This window comes from Corylus avellana, chromosome 2 (assembly GCF_965113065.1).
Source record: "Corylus avellana chromosome 2, dhCorAvel1.hap1.2, whole genome shotgun sequence".
Taxonomy (NCBI): Eukaryota; Viridiplantae; Streptophyta; class Magnoliopsida; order Fagales; family Betulaceae; genus Corylus; species Corylus avellana.
The window spans coordinates 32427015-32447345 of record NC_142491.1 but is presented as its reverse complement, the minus strand read 5'-3'; the positions used below and the strand labels follow the sequence as shown (position 1 = coordinate 32447345).

At 36.2% G+C, this 20331-nt stretch overlaps 3 protein-coding genes across 6 annotated transcripts; 1 reads left to right on the top strand and 2 right to left on the bottom strand.

The window, feature by feature from the left end:
- The first annotated feature begins 485 nt into the window (after positions 1 to 485).
- LOC132185643 (uncharacterized) lies at positions 486 to 3787 on the top strand. 2 transcript variants are annotated; one of them, XM_059599409.2, is made up of 3 exons: positions 486 to 845; positions 2166 to 2552; positions 3406 to 3787. In XM_059599409.2, exons 1-3 carry the CDS (start codon positions 543 to 545, stop codon positions 3433 to 3435), a joined length of 720 nt encoding a protein of 239 aa, XP_059455392.1. In that variant the 5' UTR covers positions 486 to 542; the 3' UTR covers positions 3436 to 3787. The 2 variants fall into 2 exon arrangements, with proteins under 2 accessions (XP_059455392.1, XP_088369172.1); XM_088513046.1 differs by lacking the exon at positions 3406 to 3787 and having other exon boundaries at positions 2166 to 3399.
- Positions 3788 to 4410: 623 nt separating this feature from the next.
- On the bottom strand, positions 4411 to 5373 carry LOC148587636 (uncharacterized). The gene has a single exon (XM_088512736.1). It carries the CDS (start codon positions 5371 to 5373, stop codon positions 4411 to 4413), a length of 963 nt encoding a protein of 320 aa, XP_088368862.1.
- Positions 5374 to 7801: 2428 nt separating this feature from the next.
- On the bottom strand, positions 7802 to 19409 carry LOC132189462 (Ypt/Rab-GAP domain of gyp1p superfamily protein). 3 transcript variants are annotated; one of them, XM_059604210.2, is made up of 11 exons: positions 19252 to 19409; positions 17970 to 18126; positions 17677 to 17860; positions 16551 to 16621; positions 15660 to 15797; positions 15483 to 15574; positions 12291 to 12562; positions 9604 to 9689; positions 9303 to 9404; positions 8052 to 8223; positions 7802 to 7937 (listed from the first exon to the last, which is right to left on the bottom strand). In XM_059604210.2, exons 1-10 carry the CDS (start codon positions 19356 to 19358, stop codon positions 8062 to 8064), a joined length of 1371 nt encoding a protein of 456 aa, XP_059460193.1. In that variant the 5' UTR covers positions 19359 to 19409; the 3' UTR covers positions 7802 to 7937; positions 8052 to 8061. The 3 variants fall into 3 exon arrangements, with proteins under 3 accessions (XP_059460193.1, XP_059460185.1, XP_059460203.1); XM_059604202.2 differs by having other exon boundaries at positions 7802 to 8223; XM_059604220.2 differs by lacking the exon at positions 7802 to 7937 and having other exon boundaries at positions 8096 to 8216.
- Between the last annotated feature and the right edge of the window lie 922 nt (positions 19410 to 20331).

The following is a 20331-nucleotide window of genomic DNA, read 5'->3' as shown; positions in this document are numbered from 1 at the left end:
TTGATCAAAATCCAATAATGATTAATTACAAGCTCAATAGTGATTTTAAGAGTCAAATCATTCTTAGAGAGATACAAGAGTAATAAAAGAGTGATTTGTAGCATTATTCCAATATATATATATATATATATATATATCACGACATTTATTACATTTTTATCTTAAAACATGTTTCGGATTATGTTGAGAAGTAGAGTTTTTTTTAAAAAAAAAAAAAAAAAAAAAAAAAAAAAAAAGCTTAAAAAAATAATAAAAAAAAAAGCTTAAAAAAAACTCATTTTTAAGTTTTTCTCTAAAAACACGTTTTGACCATTTTTAAAGTAAAAAATTAAAAAATATTTTTGAAATTTTTTACCAATATGCTAACTTTTTTATTTGGCATAACCTTTTGAATATTAAAAAATAAAACAATAGTCATGAAACCTACGGATTTGTCATATTTGAGGAACTTGAGGAGCTTGTTGATGTATTTGAAACATCAGGACAGGCCCTCTCTCTCTATCTCTCTCTCTCCCTCTCTCACCTCGATAAACTTGGTTGTGATGGGCTCCCTCAAATTCCACTTCCCTCGAGTGGGAATTCTCCAAAACGTCCCCAGACCCTACCACTCACGCTCTTCAGTGGTGACCTGCGGCCTTAGGGGCGGACCCAGAAAGCCTCTGTGGAGGAAAAGCGTGCTATCCTCCGAAGCCATTCAAGCAGTCCATTCCTTGAAGCTAGCCAGATCATCCGCACCCAGATTACAAGAGGTTTTCAATGGCAGACTCAGCAGGCTCTTGAAGGCAGACTTGTTGGACACCTTGGCTGAGCTGCAAAGACAAAATCAACTGGACTTGGCCCTTCAGGTATATGTTGCTTCTTGTTAACTTTACATTTGTTTTAGAATATATGAGTATAACTTAGTATGACTTAACCCCTAATGAAATTTTGGATGGAAAATGTTCTTGGATTCTTAAAATACTTAACATTCAAATGACTGATTTACTGCTTGTTTTAGGACTGGTAGAACTCTGTTGTTTATGAACAACAAATATTAAGAAACTCGGCTTGTGTGAATTTCATTTTAATTTGCTTCCGTTCATTGTTCTTTTTCTTTTGGGACCTACATAAGTATTCAATTGTGCTAGAATTACAATGTGGGTAAATTGTAATAATCCAAAACTAATCACACCATGAAGAAAATGCATTGTCTGTTTATTGTCTAACATGAGCCGTGCCTTTTGAATCAGAAATAATCCACTGTCACGATCCTCTTGGTTACCACACCATTCATCTGTATTAGATTCAATTCTTGGGTATTTTTGTCATTAGATAATGTATTTGTTAGCAGAAATTTTATTCAGGATTCTTAAAAAATAAGAAAATGGGGAATACTCTCTTAAGAAAATGTTTGCCTGTTGGTGGACGGGTGGTCGTTCTCGGAGTGCTGTCGTATGGAAAATGGTTCTTCTTTGCCTTACGTAGTGCTTGTCGTGGGAAAGAAATGAGAAAAAAATTGTGGAGGAGTTCAAGTCCTTTTTCTTTTTCTTTTTCTGGTTTTTTTTTTTTTTTTGGTCTCTTTCTACTTGGATAGCTACTTGTTTAGCTCCTCCTTTAGTGATTAGCTTTTTTGACTTTCTTGTTCTCTTTTCTTTTTCTAGTTAGGCATTCCCTTGTATACTTCCTATGTATTAGAGTTGCGACCCTTTACACTTTTTTAATTTATCAACATTACTTTTCAAAAAAGAAAAAGAGGGAATGTATCTGTGAGGTATTTGATTGAGGTGTCTCCTGTGTTGTATGATATCAATGGCTTTGTTTTGATTTCTTTAGCAATATTTGATAACCAATGGAATCTTCTAGTTTTCCCAGGCTGTCAAGCTGGCAACTTCTTTGACAAGGTAACCAGTTTGAGTGCTTTGCCAAAACAGATGCATGAATTAGATAATTATTGCTTTAGGAAATATCTTTTAGCTTTTGGAATAGAGTTGCTGGTTCCTTGTCCTTCCTATCAAATTGGCCAGTTTACCCGGTTTCCAAGATGCTGGTTCCAATCAAGAAGGCTGTATGACTAAGTTCTGGCCTACTGTTAACTGTTACGTTTCTTTGATTGCCCAATTTTTTGTACCAGTTGAATATTCATTCTTTGGAATTTGTATTTTATCTTAATATAAATAAGGTTTTAGGTCTTCCAATTTGTGCGCAAGGAAGAGTGGTATGAACCAGATTTGCTCATATACTGTGACATGATTCTTTTGTTGGGAAAGAACAAATTGATTAAAATGGCTGAAGAGCTCTTTTCTGAAGTAAAGAAAGAAGGCTTACAACCCAACACAAGGGCTTTTGCTGAGATGATTGGAGCATACATGCAAGTGGGTATGATAGAAAAGGCAATGGACACATATGAATCGATGAAGGCATCAGGTTGTGCCCCAGATAGGTTAACGTTTATGATATTGATAAGAAACCTTGAGAAGGCTGGAAAAGAAGAACTAGCAGCAATGGTAAAGAAGGAATGTGCTGAATATGTTGATTCGCCTGAGAAATTTCTTGGAGAAGTCGAACAGAAATATGTAAGGATTTTAAGTCTTTATGCTTTCATGTTCATCATTTTTGGCTCTACAGCACAAGTTAAGGTAATTTTTCCCATGTATCTTCATTAATCTAGGAAAACCAGGCTGTATTCTCTGACTGTTATATGAAGTATAATCCACATCAGGGCAGAAGTATGGGAAGAAAATTTCTCACTGCATGTCATTTGTAGAAGCCATAGATGCAATGAAGCTGGGAACCCACGAGATTTCTAATCCATGGAAAAATTTTAGAGCAGTCCCTAGTTTTTTTTTCAATCGCAATAGAGTGTGGAGCACTGCTTGGCAATATGGCTAGCTTATTGGATTTTCCAATTATTAGTATCATTTTAGAATACTCCAATCATCCCCCCATTGTCTTCTCTTGCTCCTTTCCAGATATCTCTTAATCCTTTCAAATTGTCAGACTCTTTGACATTACTCAGTTGCTAATAAGAAGCAAATGATCTTTCGACCAAATGGTATCTCCACCTTTTCACTTGCACAAGATAGAGGATGAGGTGATGGGTTGAATGTTGTTTAGGTGCATGGGTTGTATTTACCGATCAAAACAATTTCCAAGATAAGGCAGTTGAAGGAAGAGCACAAGGGGTGTGTTTGTTTTCTCCATACATTTAAGTAAAAGAAGCATGTATTGCTTTATTGAAGTAGTTGTTCCCCATAAAAACATGCACTTTTCAATTCTGTATGAGAAACGAAAACTTCCCATGTGCATTCACTTGTTGATGTAGAATGGTGCCACTTTCAAATGCATTCAGTTGCATGAATAATCAGAGTTGATGGATTTTGTGTTCATTCATATTGAATATCTGACTTTGCTTCTTGTATGTTTCAGCGAAAGAGGCAATTGCTCAATCCTGTGTGAAAACTCACAGTACTCTACTACATTTTAGCTGCCATGAGGCAATAGACTTGGCCAATCTCTCATTGTCGCTTGTTGAAGCATTTGTCAACGGCTCAATGGAGTAAAGATGATGAGGAGCAACGGAATATGTTATTATTTTATGAAGAATAAATCAGCACATTTCTAGGCCATGCCTTTGTCAATACCTACGTAGTTAGCTTAATTCTCCATTTGATTTTAACAAAAACTGGATATGCCAAAAGGCTCTAGAGAACATGTGCCTGGCACCAGATATGGTGATGTTGTGTTAAAAATAGTAAGTTCTACTCTCAAATGAAATAATACTTTTTAAACAAAACAAATGTTCGTACAAGTATCAAGTATTATGTTATCTATGAATATGAATTTCCAAGTAATGAAACATTGTTTTATGAACTCAGAATACATTACCAGTAAAATTATCCTTTAGCCTGAAAATGCTTATTCATAGTCCTAATACTCAAAAGCGACGCTTTCACTATTTCAGCTTTTTTATTTAAGGCTGACAATTTTTTATACGGCTTACAAATTTGACATGAATTTAATTCAAAATTAGTGGATTAAGGTATTGTACAATCAGATTTGGATCAGTGTGGATTGACCCGAATTAACTTGTTTAATAAACAGGTCAATTACGTGTCAACTGCTTAACCAATGGGTAATAATTAAATTTTATCAATTGCTAATGATGTAGCAGCCAAGTAGTGTTTAAGCATTGTATACTAAGAGAAATTAGTGCAAGTAGTTAGTTTTGTCTTTGTAGCATTTAAATCTATATACATGTTGAAATGAGTTATGTTTAGGTCAACTCAACACGACTTGTTTATTAAATGGGTTACGTGGGTTGGATCATGTGAGGTCTAATAGGTTCTAGGAATTGGCTACATTCGGTGTGCAAAATCTTATGTTTTTTTTTTTTTGAGAAAAACTGCTGCATATATTATTCACTCAATCAGACTACAAGGAAAAGGAACGCTCCCGTAGGATAACATCCCGTATACATTCTGGATAATCTCCCATCCAAGTCATAGCAAGACCCTCCCTAACAGCACAACGAACCAGAGTATGAGCAGCACAGTTTGCCAACCTACCCACTTCAGGCATCTGCCATGGTGATAAATCTTGGAGCAATAATTTCATGTCCTCCACTAAATGACCGATCTTACTCCAATTTGTGCCTTCTGCTTTTACAGCTTCTATCACCCCCATCGCATTCCCCTCCAAATAGAGATTAAAGAGTCCCAGTTCAACACAGAATCTGATAGCTTGAGTGCTTGCCCATGCCTCCGCCGATAAAGGATCGAGATAGCCATGCATCGCCAAGCAACGTACAGCTATCACCCTCCTTTCTGAATCTCGAATAACAGCTCCCATTCCCGTTTTGCCCTGCTGATTGCAGATTGCGGCATCCCAGTTTATTTTATTCCAACCAAAAGGTGGGGCTTGCCAGCTAACTTGAACCCCATTTCTTGTTCCCCCCATTGGACATTTACAAGCTGACACATAAGCATCCACCGCAACGGCAGCTTGAAGAACTAGAGCATTTGGGTGATCAAACAAACCTCCGTGAAGCAAAGAATTACGTTGAAACCAAATCCTCCTTGCCAGAGTCATGAACAGATTGATCTCCTCTTCTGCACAGCAGCCGAAGATTGCCTTCACTAGATGATAGAACGTGGGACCATCATAGGAACTCTTCTGTAGTTTTTTACCACAGCCACGCCACACATCCCTGGTCGAGGGGCATTCCCACAAAATGTGGAAACATGTCTCCTCTACTAAACCACAGAAAGGGCATAGAGGATCAGTAATGATCTTACGTTTGTATAAGTTGGCTCTAGTAGGCAAAATTTCGTGGCATGCTTTCCACAGGAAATTTTTTTCAGCATTAGGCACACTAGTTTCCATTAAGCCCGCCATATCTCCCCCAATTCCCCTCTAGTCGAACTCTTCGGGTGCTGTCTTGCCTGTCTCTCCTTAGCAATATGATATGCACTTCTAACAATGAATGTTCCTTTAGAATTGCCCCTCCATGTCAACCAGTCATCCCGATTTGAGCAACTAAGGGGAATAGATAAAATCGCCGATGCTTCATTGGACCCAAAAATCTCTTCGATAAGTGCCTTATTGCACCTTTTGTATCACTATCAATTAAATCACTAACTTTTGCATCCAAGGCCAAGACCCTTGGATAGGATTGTATAGCATAAGTGGAAGGTAAAGGCACCCATTTATCACCCCAAATCTGCGTCGTTTTCCCATTCCCAATCCTCCAAAACAGCCCCTCCTCAAGCAACTCCCGTGCCCCCCAAATACTTCGCCATGCGAATGAGGGCTTATGCCCCAAAGGAGCATCCAAAAAAGAATTATTGGAGTAATATTTCGCCTTCATAATTTTCGAGACAAGACTATCCGGTGTACTCCAAAGGCACCACCCTTGCTTTGCCAATAGAGCCGAATTAAAGCTCATTAAGTCGTGGAAACCCATACCATCTTTCTCCTTCGACTCTCCCAATTTACTCTAGCTCATCCAAGGAATATGAGACGCTCTCCACCAAAACCTTTGCATAAGAGAGTTGATATTTGGGCATAAAACCTTGGGAAGCCTAAAGACACTTATACAATAAGTCGGGATTGCTTGTATGACTACCTTTAGCAAAATTTCCTTCCCTGCTTGGGAAAGGAATTTGAGCTTCCAATCTTGAAGCCGCGTCCACACTCGATCTCTGATCCCCTTGAACTCTTTAGTCTGCGACTTACCCACCAAAGCTGAAAGGCCCAAGTAGGTATCGTACCGTTGGGAACTCGAAATCCCTGCCACTTCTAAAATTTGCTCCTTTACTCCTTCCGAAGTGTTACGACTAAAGAAAATAGCTGTCTTTGATGCATTTAAACGTTGGCCCAATGCAAGTTCATAGGTACGAAGGATATCTGTAAGTCTAGCCCAGTGACAAATATCAGCTCTGCAAAATAGAAGACTATCGTCAACAAAAAAAGAGGTGGTTTAGGCGAGGACCCCTCTTAGATGTTGGGACCCCCCTTAAAACTCCGACATCATCCGCCCATTACAACATTGAACTCAGTGCCTCAGCACAAATAAGGAACAAGTAGGGTGAAATAGTGCAAAATCTTATGTTTATTTCCTTTCATTACCATGTGTTTCGGTATGAAAATGTAAAAACTTTTCGGGTGTTTAGAGTGGTACTGCACCTTCCTATTCAAAGTTCGCCACAACGGCTAAGTGGTAAGGAGCCATAGAGAGCTCTCGGCTTGGTCTTGTGCATAGCTCATTCAAATGCTATCATGACTCCTCTCATGCAAAACCTGCCAAATGTAAAAGATTTAGTGATAGAACCCTACCCACGCATCACGACATGAGTAGTCTCCATCGTGACGCAAAGGCAAATCGTTGAGAGTGTAAATTCCAAATCTTGTTCTCATTTGGTTTATTTGTTTTTCTTGTAACTCTCTCAAGCAAGCTTCGATCGTTTTTCTTTGGTGAGGAAGATTGAGAGAACCTTGTCCCTAGAATCATTCTAGATATGTGCATTCTCTCACCTTTGTTTCCATGAAGTGAAGATTTCTAAAAGCTTGAATCTTTTCACAATTTGAGAGTTTTATTTTTGAGTTGTATCAAACCATACCATACGCTTCCCGTGACCATAAAAGAACCTACCCAAAGAGTCGGTGAGAAGATGCACTCGAAAAAGATTGGCTAACTCAGAGGCAAACGAGAAGTTTGTTGTCGTACGGAATCTTAGATTTACAAAGGGGGTTTTGTATGTTTCTTTGTTTGTACTTTTGATCTTCTTCATGATAATGATTTTCCAAATTTGGCTACCTATGATTTGCTCCTACAGTTTTTCACTTTGTAACAAAAAAATTGCTTGTGTTGTTTATTATTTAGTAGTGCAATTTAAATTATTTTTTATATGTTGCAGTTATGATATGTGATTGAGGATTGAACCGATCAAGATTCTATCAAGGTCAACCCAACATGACCTATTTGTTAAACATGTTATGTGAGTTGCGTCGTGTACCCAAATTTCTGGCACCAGAGGCTGTGTTTTTTTGTAGGGTTACATTGTCCGAAGCCAAGAAAAGATACCGGGTAGAAAAGAAAACCTTAAGCATATTAAATCTCGAGGGGCACAAACCAATTCCAGAAAAAATTGTCCCAGACACTCAGTTTGGTCTGAGGCACCCAACCAAACAAATAAGAAAAGTAAACCTGCCTGAAGGTGCATGGGAATTCACCAGTTACCAGGACTTTGAACGCAAAGGATGTAACCAAGTAAGAAAACATTGGATTTCCTCTAAACTCCATTCAAGAAATTGAAAATTGTTGTGCAAGAAAGTAATTATTTTTATTAATTTTTTCTTTTTTCCATGTTCTCTGGTCAAAGTACATCTACAAAGAAACGCCTAATAATACAGATATTACAAGCCATAATTCGTATGAGAACATGGGCTGGTTTCCTCCACTGGAAGAAGAGAAAAAACAAACATTTATAGAGACTAAACGGCAGCAAAAAATGAAAAAGATATTCAAGATAGAAAAAACAGATTCCAAACTGAGAAAAAATAATGAATATTACAATTTTCTCTTTAGCTAGCTAAGTGGCTGGGGGAGTTGTTGAACATACTGTGCCACATAAATGCTCTAGAAAGCACCATCTCCAGCTCTTGGTGAGTCCAGTTTTGTGTTGGGAGGTGTTGAAGGAACATCACCAATTCTTGGAAATCAAGCTTCTGAATCTTATCTGTCCACTGAATATAAGGTAACAGCTCATTTTAACAATTTGAAATATAATCACTATCACAAAAGAAAATGTAACTTGATGAGCCAATTGTCCAGAGATTTATCTGGAGAAAATGGCATAACCAAATGGTATACAACAAAATGTTTTTTTTTTTTTTTTTTGATAACGTAGGAGAACTTTACTCAGATTAATTGCATGTCGCAAACGCATACTGTACAACAATCCTCACCGTTATACAACAAAATGTTTTCAAGACCATAAATGATTTATCTGGAGACAGACTTTCATATTCTCCACATTTGGTTCTTGACAGTGTTAATGGTAGTCATAAATGATTTGCAAAGTTTCAAAAAATCACATTTACTAGGAAACAAATTGACCAGCTGAAGCTATGGCTAGAATAGGACACGCTGCTGATAAATATCAGTTTTAGAATGACAGATTTGCTTTCAGAAATAGGTAGGATTATGAGAGGAGATATCATTCTGCCAATTTTTTAAAAAAAATTATTGTTTCTTTTCCTAGCCAAAAATGAAATTGAAAAAAGATAAGATGTTGCAGGAATAGGGATAAAGTGCAGCAACACATTGGAGCAATGATGACCTAGGTAACAACTTAGGCCAGAATATTTGGCATAAGAATAAAACACAGCCTGAACCTGCTGAATCTTGCAATATTAAGTTCTAGATGTAATGTGGAAGCTTGTTTACATAAACTCAAAAGTTTTTCCCCTCCATGGATCAGCATAGAAAAGGTATTTTTTGATTAGCACTAAAAAGGCCAGTGTGGTTCTGCACATGAATAGCAAGACAAAATGAGAAGCTCACAGCAACACCACAATGATAAGTTCAAAAGTGGCACCCAGATGGTAGATTGAATATTTTAGACAGCAATTGGTGTTTAACTGCAAGATCATGCGAAATATAAGCTCTTCTATAAACAAAGCCGTGAAACATGCCTGCCTTTCATACTTCTCACTACTTACCCAACGGCATCAAAAAGAACACTGACATTGACATTTACCCAGAAACACATTTTCAACCATAATCAGAGATCGATGAGCGCAAAAGCAAGAGTACATCTCACCGTCAAAAGAAAACTGGCAAATATGTATACAAGGAAATCTGGCAATGCATCTCCTTCCGCAAGATATGTGTCCCACAGGCGACTAACGAGATGGAAAGGTATCTAACAAGACAGAACCTGTATTAGCTTTGCATAAACGATAAAAGCACCAAGTCACGGCCAAAGTTCTGCTGCAAATGTTCTCAGCTACAACTTAAGCAACCTAGAGCTTACATATTTGGTTCACTTAATAAATTCATATCATCCTAAGATGAAGATTACAGCAATTCATAATACATGAAATGCATTTGGAGAAGCAAACCTCGCGTATTAGAAGACAGTTGAACCAGCGGAAAGCAAATTGCAGAAATTCCAGCCCTTGCTCCTCCATGTGTCTTGAAACAGGTTCTAGAGGAGTTTTAAAAAGTGGTATTGTCAATAGAGCTGGCATATTATGGACGGACATAATTGTAAAACAAGAAGTATTGAAATGGTAAGGTTATGGCAATTTTTACATGTCATGCATCAACACAAATGGGTAGTATTAATAAGACATACAATTTTGGTAATGCAACTCTAGGGAAGATGCTTCACCAACCACATCACCAGAACAATCTCGGAAACCCAAGAAAGCTATTCATTACAACTGTTTAAAAGTTCCTTTCCCATCAAAGCCCTTGGAGTGACTATGAAAAATATGCTCTTTTCGATAGGGTTAAATACTTTATTAGTACCTGGGTTTGCATTTTCATATTTTTTTCCCACTTGGGGTTCAAATCCTTTCATAAATGGTACTTTACTTACGGGAAAAAACCAACTCAATACCTCTGTTAGGTTCTGTTAGCCCAAACTAACGAAATACCATGTGTCGTCACATAAAAATGTCACATGTCATAAAAAATTAACAATAATTAAAAAATTAAAACCTAAAAAAAAATGAAAATTTATGGGGTGGCCCAGCCACCTCCAAGGCCGGTCTGGGGTGGAAAAACCACCCCCAAGGGCCTTGGGGGCGGTTTGGCCACCCTCAATGGCCGAAAAAGGGGGTGGCTTTAAAGGCCTTGAGCCAACCCCAGATGCCATGGGGGTGGGTGACCAGCCTGGGGAGGCTTCTATGGCCAAAAGGGGGTGGCCAACCACACCCAAGCCCGAAGCCACCCCCTTTTGCCCATTGGCCACCCCCATGGCTGAGCCACCCCCAATGACCAAAATAGGGGTAGCCGAAAAGGCCATGGTGGGTGGCTTCGGCCACCATAGAATTTTTCTTCATTTTTTCTTTTTTTTTTTAGGTTTTATTTTTTGTTATTATTATTTTAGGACACACGTGGCATTTCTATGTGATGACACATGTGACGGAACCTAACAAAGGTACTAAATTGGTCTTTTCCCGTAAGTTAGGTGCCATTTATGATAGGACTTAAACCCCACGTGGAAAAAAATAAAAATGTGCAAACCCAGGTACTAATAAAGTATTTAACCATTTTCTATATTCAAAATATAACCCCCTAAAGAAACAGTTCTCAAAAATTGCAAAATTAACAATTACACATTTTTTTCACAGTAAGATGCATACTGAAATCTATTTGTGAGTTGGGTTGGAGTTCTAGGGAAGAATTTTTTGCATTTATAATCAATACTAAACAGACATTACTAATTACATTTAAATTGTTGAAAAGGGGATAGCCACAATGGACTTGTCGAATTAGCTCATGGCATATAATATTGGTTACACTAAATGAAAACTAAAAACGGTAGAAATTCTGCTTTGCTGTATGAGTGACAGTCCAATGTTACATTTTCATGACATTATGGCTTAATTAACTCAAATTTCCATTTCAATCCACCATTTTGTTATTTTGTAATAACACACAAATTAAGCCCACATATCATCTTACAGCGGCAGATGCATCAAGAACAGGCTCAGAAAAAGAGCAAGATTGAATTTCTTGTAAAATGAGCAAAACACATCTATTTCCACAAATCTGGAACAGATTCAGTAGTGTTTTAAGGCAACCCTGGATACCATAACATCAAGAAACAGGTTCAGAAGAACCTTAAAATTAATTTATACTAGTCTCTTGGCAAATGTCGGTGTGTATGCCAAGGCATTTTTCTTTAATAGAGGGGGTAGAAAAGAAGAAAATTGTGGAGAGAGAGAGAGAGAGAGAGAGAGAGAGAGAAGAAGTAAAAGATGGAAGAGAAAGGTGGGAAGTGCTTTGGGTAGGTTAAAAAGTAGATATTGTCAATGTTTTTATCCAAAAATACTTGCGCAGTTAAATTTTTCCCATGATCATAACTTCATCGGCAATGGAAATAAAGAAGAGTTTAGTAATACAGATGAGACTACTATCTAAATCATAAGAAATGCTTAGTAGAGCACAGAAGGAACTTTTTAGCTTAAGTTCCCTCTCTATATGTGCTGCACATACAAACATAAGTGGGAACGGTTGGGACTTGCAAGCTACCATTCAACTTTACTTGCCAAGGAAAACCTCATGAGGTGAAAGTTGATGAACCCAACTAACCTTGTTCTAACTATTCAATCAGCTGACCTTTTGCATTGCAGTTAGACAGCAAACCATAGTCTTACCGCAGGTTTCAAACCAAGAGACATGAGTGGAGAAAATAGAGCGCCAAGGTCATCTAGTCGCACTAGCCTTAACAAAATCAGGATGCCCTAACTCAAAAGTCTTAATTTTCTTATGCATAAAGCCACAACCATTCATTGAATTTGACTAGCTTGGATGAACCAAAAATTTTGAAGATCAACTAATTATGGACATCACTGGAATGACTATGACATGATATGAGCAAGTTTTGGGCCCACATCCATTTCTACCCAACATACACACCTCATGCACAGGCACAGAGCAAAAACAAGCATAGAATTTATGTATAACAGTGTAAATCAATTTATTTAATGCAAAAAAAGAGGCCCAATAATAAGTTTTTTTTGATAAGTATTGCTAAAAAGCCCTATAATAAGTAGAGGTTAGAAGAAAGGATTACCATCAATCCGCCTAACCAATTCCTTCAATTTAAACACAAGCCTCTGAATTCCTGGTTGAGCAAATGTGTAATGGTCTTGCATACCATCAAGCAGCTTTGATAGACACCAATAGCAATCAGCCTCCATGTTAGAGATCTTTTCTGGAGATAAATCAGAGATTGACCAGTTATCCACACCCCCTTCTAAGTGTTCAGACAAGAAAACAACTAGAAAGGGTGTAACTAGATCATTTATTCCCTGAACATATCCACTTGCAGGATGCCGAATGGCCCTGGAAAGAAATCAGGGAACAGAGAAAAGAGATAAACCGATTAATACTCTGACAATATAAGAAAAATACTCCAATGAGGACGCTTACACAGCAAAACACCACACTTTTCTGTCTTCAACTCCAAAAAAATATATAGACAGGGTCACAACCATATATTTGTGCTCTGGTCAATTCATAATATTAAACATAATTATTTATCTGTGTTTGACTATCAATTTCCACGCATAAGAATCATGGATAGTAAAAGAATTTTCTTTTTCCTTTAGTCTTTTTCATAGGCACAACTCACACATCCATACGGATTGAAACCATGACCTTACCCTCCATCCCTTATTAATTAGGGGAGGAGATGCTATTTTGATGCAAAGACCATCAGCAATAGATGGTAAAATAATTATGAAAATAATATCTAATAAAGGTTGTTTGACAAAAAAACCAAAAATACTGCAAAACACTTCTTAGAAAAAAGTTACCAAACAGATTTTCAAATGCGACCACCACTTAGGGCTGTTAAATGAATAGAGCTACTCGTGAACATACGCAGGCTTGACTCAATTAAGCTCGGCTCAAGCTCACATGATCATTAAACGGGTCGTTCGTGAACACGAAACTAAGATCGATTATTAAACGATACATACTCGTATAAACCCGGCCCGACTTGGTTAACGTTCATGAACAAAATCATACAAAGCTCGACTCTAATATATTTATTAATATGTAAATATATATTAAATTTACCCATTTTTATAAGCTTAAACTTTTGTGATAACTAGTAATTTAACATAGATCCTCGGCTCTATGTAATTCTTCTTGTAGTAGCCAAGCCAGCCACCCCAAAATGGCCAGATTGGGGGTGGCCGTAGCCAACCCCAAATTTTATTTTTTTATTTTTTTATTTTTTTATTTTGGTTTATTGAATTGGAGGCATTTTTTAAATTTCTTAAAACACATTGGGGCAATTTTGGAAATTTTAGACCAAAAAATGCATGTGCCTTGCATGTGAGAAATTTCCAGTCAAATTGGACGGAAATGGTTAACGGAGTGGCTACATTGCAAATTTTTAAACATTAGAGATCGAATGGTCAAATTGCAAATCAGGTTAAACTTTTTTTTTGATAAGTGAAACTTTGGGGGGGAAGGGGGTAAATTATAATTTTCCCTTTTTAATATTTACTTGTTTGCAGTTTTCCATCCCCTTTACTCAGATTATTCCAGCCCCAAACCCAACCTACAAACCTAATCTGCACAGACCTACTTCAGATTTGTTAGTTTCCCCTAAACCAATCACAAAATTCTTAAATTCTTAGTCATAAGTACTGAACTATATCCTGCATCAAAAAGTCATGAAGTCAACATATTTGCATAATGAACTTGAGCACAAGAGACCATGCATGTACCATGTGTTAGTGCTCTGCCATAATTCTGAAAATACATAGAGATTATATGGAGGCCCTTCATAATATGTATGTATCATGAAATACTAAAATTATAGGCAAGAAATTGAGTTACGATGCTAGAATAAAAAGTGGCAAACAATTCATGGCTACTAATAAGCTTTGCCATTATGTCCCTGCGGACCCTGCCCACTATCTATATTTACACATTTCACATGTCACATGTCAAGAGACCACAGCATTAAACCCCATGGAAATCACCCTAGACCTGAAAACCCATCCTGATCAGCCCTACATCTCACATTTTTCATAATTTTGGTGTGAAGAAAAATATGTGCATGTATATATACACAGATAACAAAAAACGAGTTCGTCATATCTTTGTCATTCACACCTTACGGTCTGAATGTACAATACAAAAATCATGTGACAACATATTTAAAGAACTATAACTACAGTTTGAAGACAGAGCTACTCTAGCAGTCCTATATAACACAGAATCCGACTCAAACCTCCAGAAACCTGAAATTTAATGGCCCCCAAGGATACAAAGATGGACCATCATTTGAGACTAAAGCTAGGCACTACATAACTGCCCAATGGACAATGACTCAATGATTTAGAAAAATAAAAAATAAAAAAATAGAGCCACTTTTCTTTGAACAGTGAACTACTACATAATTGCCCAAACTAGGAATTATTGAACCAAAGTCATTTTATTTAACAACTTCAACAGCCAATGGTTTGCATGTTCTGCAGTAAACAGTACACCTACAAACCAGTACTGCGATTTGTTTGTTTTAAACTATTGGTAGATTCAAGCTGAGCACAACTGGTTATCTATAAGAGTACAGGAAATTTTTATTCCATGGAGGCACCAAAAAGCAAGAACAAAAGGTCAAACAAAGCTTGGGCTATGAGCAGGTCAAATTGAAAGACTCAATCCGTGACTAAAGAAATATGTAGATGTCAAGAATAGATACAGGATCTAACAATATATTTTCTAAACTTATAATATACTGAGGAACTTTAAATTACTTACCCAAAAAATAAAAACAAATTTAGCTTAATTTTTACCTAAACGTTCAATCCCAATATAATCGGAATTAATAAATCAAATACAAATTAAACCAACAAGACGAAGTTAGTACTAAATTCAAACTTTTAATAGGTTGAACATCCAACCCTTGCGCTTCTAATAAGATTGAATTACTTATCAAAAAAATCCAACCCCTGCACAGGCGCAAAGCACAAGTAATCGCAAACAATAGAACAGTGATAGGTCTATCAATATTCGGAGAAGTAGCAATGCAGTAACCCAATGCAGAAGCAAGAATTGAATCAGAAAATTATAGATGACTTAATCATTTGATAAAATAATCAAAAAGCAGGTCAAAGCCCTTTTTCCCTTGATTCAGTAAATTTAGTTTGAAAAGACTAGTTAGTGCATTTGTTTCCTCTTTCCCCACGCATGCACATATTACATGACACATAAAAGCCACCGGCAACTAACAATAAAGACTAACCACGTATAAAGGATGCGCTCCAAGGATTTCTGAACTTGCAGTTGCTGGAAGAAAGAGACATCAGGTACAGTCCGTGGGCAATCAACAGCAATCTAACAAGAACAACATCAGCGATTTGTCAAATATTGGGCAGAATAGATTAACATTACTGAAAATGGAGAATTCAGTTGAAAAAACCTGGCGAAGCATGTTGATCTCATCATCTGATCTTTCAGTATCTGGAATGTCATAATATTGAGAAACACAGTCAAGATACTCCAGGCGCTTTCTTCTTAGAACTCCCTCCCTTCTATCTGAATTAGGCGGTGCATATCCCTGTTGTCAGTTCATTTTAAATTTCAAACAAGCAACAAAATTAATTGAATAAGAAAATTCAGGTGACAAGACACATTAGGTTTCTCCTGAACTTAGATGTGATGGTTTGTCCACGAAGAGGAAAGTTGACCTTCCAAGATATTTAATTTATCACCTTTATGAAACCCACCAGTTCAGTAAAATTAGGGATTTCTACCTGATCATTTGGATCCTCTAATGTTCACACGACTCATGTCAGGGAAATCTCAACTACACGAAAAAAAATGTATAACCGTGATCTTGCAACAACTTAATAGGACCCATCTAGTTGACAGTGGCACCCATTAGACAGATAAGATCATAATCAACCCACTTAACATTATGGCTGAGATTTCACCAACACGGGTCATGCTCTGGCCACGAACATGGGAGGGTCCAAATCCATGCAGCATCTAGAATCCCAAAATAGATGCTCACTTCAAAAAAAATTAGGTACACTAAAAACTAAAGATTTGAGATAAAATCAGGGGTAACAAACAATTGACCACTGAGCATTATTATAATATATATGTGGCATTAACACCTTCTGTGAAATAGGTATTCTTTATCAGCATAATGGACAAGAAATCTAATTTCACAGCTTTCCACTGAAACCAAGAAACATTTCATTACAAGTCTGGAATTTCCATCTAAAAGCAACTCTAGATTACAAGCCAAAGATTTCCAGTCACTGCTTCTTAAAATGTTAGCCAGTATTAGACCACTCGAACGTACCAAGAGAAGCCGCCACGCACCAGGGCGCATATAATCTGGTATTCCACTCCAAGCTAACTCACGTAACTTCTCTACAAAATGAAATTCAAATGAGAAATGTTATAGCTCGTCAAATCATACTTACATTAAAATTAAGGAACTGATAGACTTCACAAAAGAGAGTGTGGGAGAAAGAGAGAGAGAGAGATCCTAACCTCTATTAGCACCAAAATGTCATTTCTATAGGTAAATTTTCACTCAAAATAGAAACTCAAACTACCAAAATGAAAGCTTTTTTATATGTAATAATCGATATAATAAATTTCATAAAAACAGAGGAAACTCACGTACACCAGACTCATGCACCGAATTGGTTTTTGATAAAATAATAAGATGCCACTATCTATTATGATAGGATAGGATAGAACATGTCATAGAAACACAATAATCTTTTTTCCTGTATTCTTATTTTCACAATAAGATAAATTTGGTATTGCATCAACACAAAGTGCATGTTACTGTTAGTGGAAAAAATTATGTTCCTGTTGAATGTTTTATTAGAAAATTGGGTTTTTCCATTAGAATCATTTAATAGAATGATCACATTGTGCAAAGGGCTGCCCATTAGACTTCGGTTTCATGGGAACAAAACTGTTACTATACACAACTACTATCAGAATGACACAGAAAAAACTAGGCAACACCAGAAGTTTATCTAGATGCACAGGACGCTGGAAACAGGTTGAAAGTAGGGCAGAGGGTGGGTGCAGCAGATTTGATTATCTTCTGCTCTTCATATGCTACAGCCTTTTAACACGTTCGCCTTAAGGTAACATGATTCTGGGGATAAAGAATATTTTTTACAAAATTTTGAAACCAAGAAGCATAAAAAAATCCCTATATCACACTTTAAAAAGCAATCCAAAAAACATCCAGTAGTCACTATTACTTGGAAAAGAGGAAGTTGAAAAGTTCAAATGTATCAAAACACAGTTAAATTTGCATGCAGCATAATTTCACCAAGCCTTAGCATCTCAACATCTACCTGAAGACCCATCATACTCTAGGATATGCACCACCAACATATCCATCACTAGAAATGGGAAGGAGTGACAGATAGAGAAGGGAAACTTAAAAATCACAATACCTAATATGATTGTTGTCCCTGAAAGAACCTTCGTGAACTTCATAACTCTTGCAGAATCTGTAGCTCTAGCGCCCATGGTGGACTTCTGTACTTCTTTGGATATATTTTCAACATCCAAGTTTGATGTTTTTAACTTATTGACATTTGTGTTATTGTTTGACTTGCCTGTGCTCTGCACTTCTTCCTACATTAAGCGTAAAAGTTCCACTTATTAAATTTTCAATTATATAACTTTTACACATCATATGTTCATAAAAAGAATAATAATTGGACAAAATGAATGTCACTATTACCTCTACTTCCTTGGCCATGCGATCACTAGAGCCAGCATCATTTTCTGAGAAGCTCCTTATATATTCGGGAGACCGTTCTTGTGAACTTGGTTCATCTGGTGGATCTAATCTTCTAGTCAGCAATATCTTACCAGGAATACTGCGGCCTTTGAGCAACCTAGATAGACCAAAAAAACAAAATTATAGAACAAACTATACAATTCTAATGTTATTGATTTTCAAGAAAAATATATTACAAAAGAAGGCATGTACACGAATCAGTCAGATGCTAAAGAAACAGGTATATGAGGCAGTATATAGCTAATCTATCTAAATATTATAGAACCATTCCACAAATAGATATCAAATAATAAGCTTTCTTCATATACAGACATAACTCGAAACACTCAAACACTTGTAGAAAATGACATAATCAAATAATATAAACAAGCATTCATATATCTATATGTCTGAGACGACCTAATGCAATGTGAATCTAACCAATTTAAAAACAGAGTGCATAAAAATAAAATCTAAGCAATTAAAAAAAATGAAATGAAGGCCAAGAATTTGGAGGAAAAGAGAGCCACTGCATATTTATAACAATAATAATGGTAAAAAAATTTCCGGATATTCAAAATTAACACATAGTCATGCAATTAGAAAGCCACTAGAGAGAGAGAGAGAGACACCAGAAACAGAGACAGAGACAGGTACTTAGTAGTCCACCTCAAATCCACAGCACCCCAAGTGCATTTTCTTATAAAGTAACCGACTATAGTAAAATGAATTTCCTATCACTAATTCTCAACTCCATTCGATTACCGAGCTAACTTAGGATAGAAAAAGAAACAAAGCTTCAAATCCCAAGTTTTACTTCACATTCAAAATGTTTATCCCCATTTTTCTCAGAAACCAAACAGAAGCAAAGCATCAATGAAATCACCCAACCCAAATGCACAGATCCTACCAATTACAAAAGTCCTGACTAATTTCTACCAAATACATCAAAATCAACCAGACCCATATGAATTTTCTCAACCAAATCATAAGTTTGAGAGATCAACAAGCCATATCTCACAGATTAGAACCAATATTCAAATGGGGTTTTCCAAATCTGACACCACAGACCCATCAAGAAGTGACAACAGGAAGTTCTCGAAACCATGGTATTGAATTTGTACGTGCTTCCTCGAGAGATCAGAAGCTTTTATTGACATGGGTTTTCAAATCTTAAGCACAATTCAAGCAAATATGAGTGAGATATGGGAAATGAGAATTCTAGGGAATTGGGTATTCGTACCCTTGAACATTTCTGAGGGTCTGGTTGAACCTGGAATCTAGGCTTGCGATAGTGCTCTCTTTCTTCCGCTGATCCTCTTCGCTGCTATGGTTGTTGGTGTTCCTCATGGTCGTTGCAATGCAGCAAACATGCTTTTGTTTGTGCTTTGTATTTTACTCCTTTTCTTCTCTGTGATCCCTTCCAAAAACCAAAAATAAAAATAAAAAATAAAAAAAATTAATAAAAAAAAAAAAAAAAAAAAATTCCTTATTTTTAATAAGGAATTTTTTTTTTTTTTTGTGATCGCTTCATTTTAATAATGACTCGGAAAAAAATATATATATTCTAATAATGATTTATGTAATATTTGAAGAACAAAAATTTTTTCAAAATTAGTTTGGAGGAAATATCTTCTAACCCATATAAAATAGTGTCAAGAATCTATAAACATTTAAAATGCACATTAAATTTAGTTTAAATTAGTAAACTACTATTAATGGAGTTAAGAATTTAATGTACATTTTAAATATTTATAGACACTTTAACACTATTTTACATGGGTTAAAAAATATTTTTTTTCAGACTAATTTAGAGGAAATTTTTGTCCATATTGAAAAATAAAAATTTTCAGCAATTAAGAGCTAAAAAGAGGGGAGCAAAAAATATAAAAATATAAAAACTAGTTTTAGCTTCATAAAATCGGTTTGATAATTCTTCTTAAATTTACCTGAGATCTTTTACGGTGTCAAAAAATCTTCTTTGACTGATATTTTTCGACATTTGGCCTTTAAAATCTATTTCAAAATGTCAAAAGTCAAAAACTTCGAGATGAATAACATTAAACATTAAACATTATATTTTTATATCATAATTATTTGACAATTCTGATATGATAATCTTAACCAATTTTTAAATTAGAGTTAAATACTCTATACTCCCTAGGGTTTTTTAATTTTATTTTTTCTTTCTTGTGGTTTTATTTTTATCACAGGAGGTCTCTGTAGTTTTAATAAGTGACCAAGTTAGTCCATCCGTTAGTTGACCGTTAGGACTGACACGTAGACCAATCAGACGTCGACACGTGACACATATTTAATTTTT

Excerpts from the sequence above, each read along its gene's own strand:
- LOC132185643 (XM_088513046.1), top strand. The coding sequence starts at position 543 with ATGGGCTCCCTCAAATTCCACTTCCCTCGAGTGGGAATTCTCCAAAAC. Across the intron at positions 846-2,165 it reads AACTGGACTTGGCCCTTCAG|GTCTTCCAATTTGTGCGCAA; the intron begins GTATATGTTGCT and ends ATAAGGTTTTAG.
- LOC132189462 (XM_059604202.2), bottom strand. The coding sequence starts at position 19,358 with ATGAGGAACACCAACAACCATAGCAGCGAAGAGGATCAGCGGAAGAAA. Across the intron at positions 12,563-15,482 it reads GAGCGCATCCTTTATACGTG|GGCCATTCGGCATCCTGCAA; the intron begins GTTAGTCTTTAT and ends ATTTCTTTCCAG. Across the intron at positions 9,405-9,603 it reads ACTGTCTTCTAATACGCGAG|ATACCTTTCCATCTCGTTAG; the intron begins GTTTGCTTCTCC and ends CTGTCTTGTTAG.
- LOC148587636 (XM_088512736.1), bottom strand. The coding sequence starts at position 5,373 with ATGGCGGGCTTAATGGAAACTAGTGTGCCTAATGCTGAAAAAAATTTC.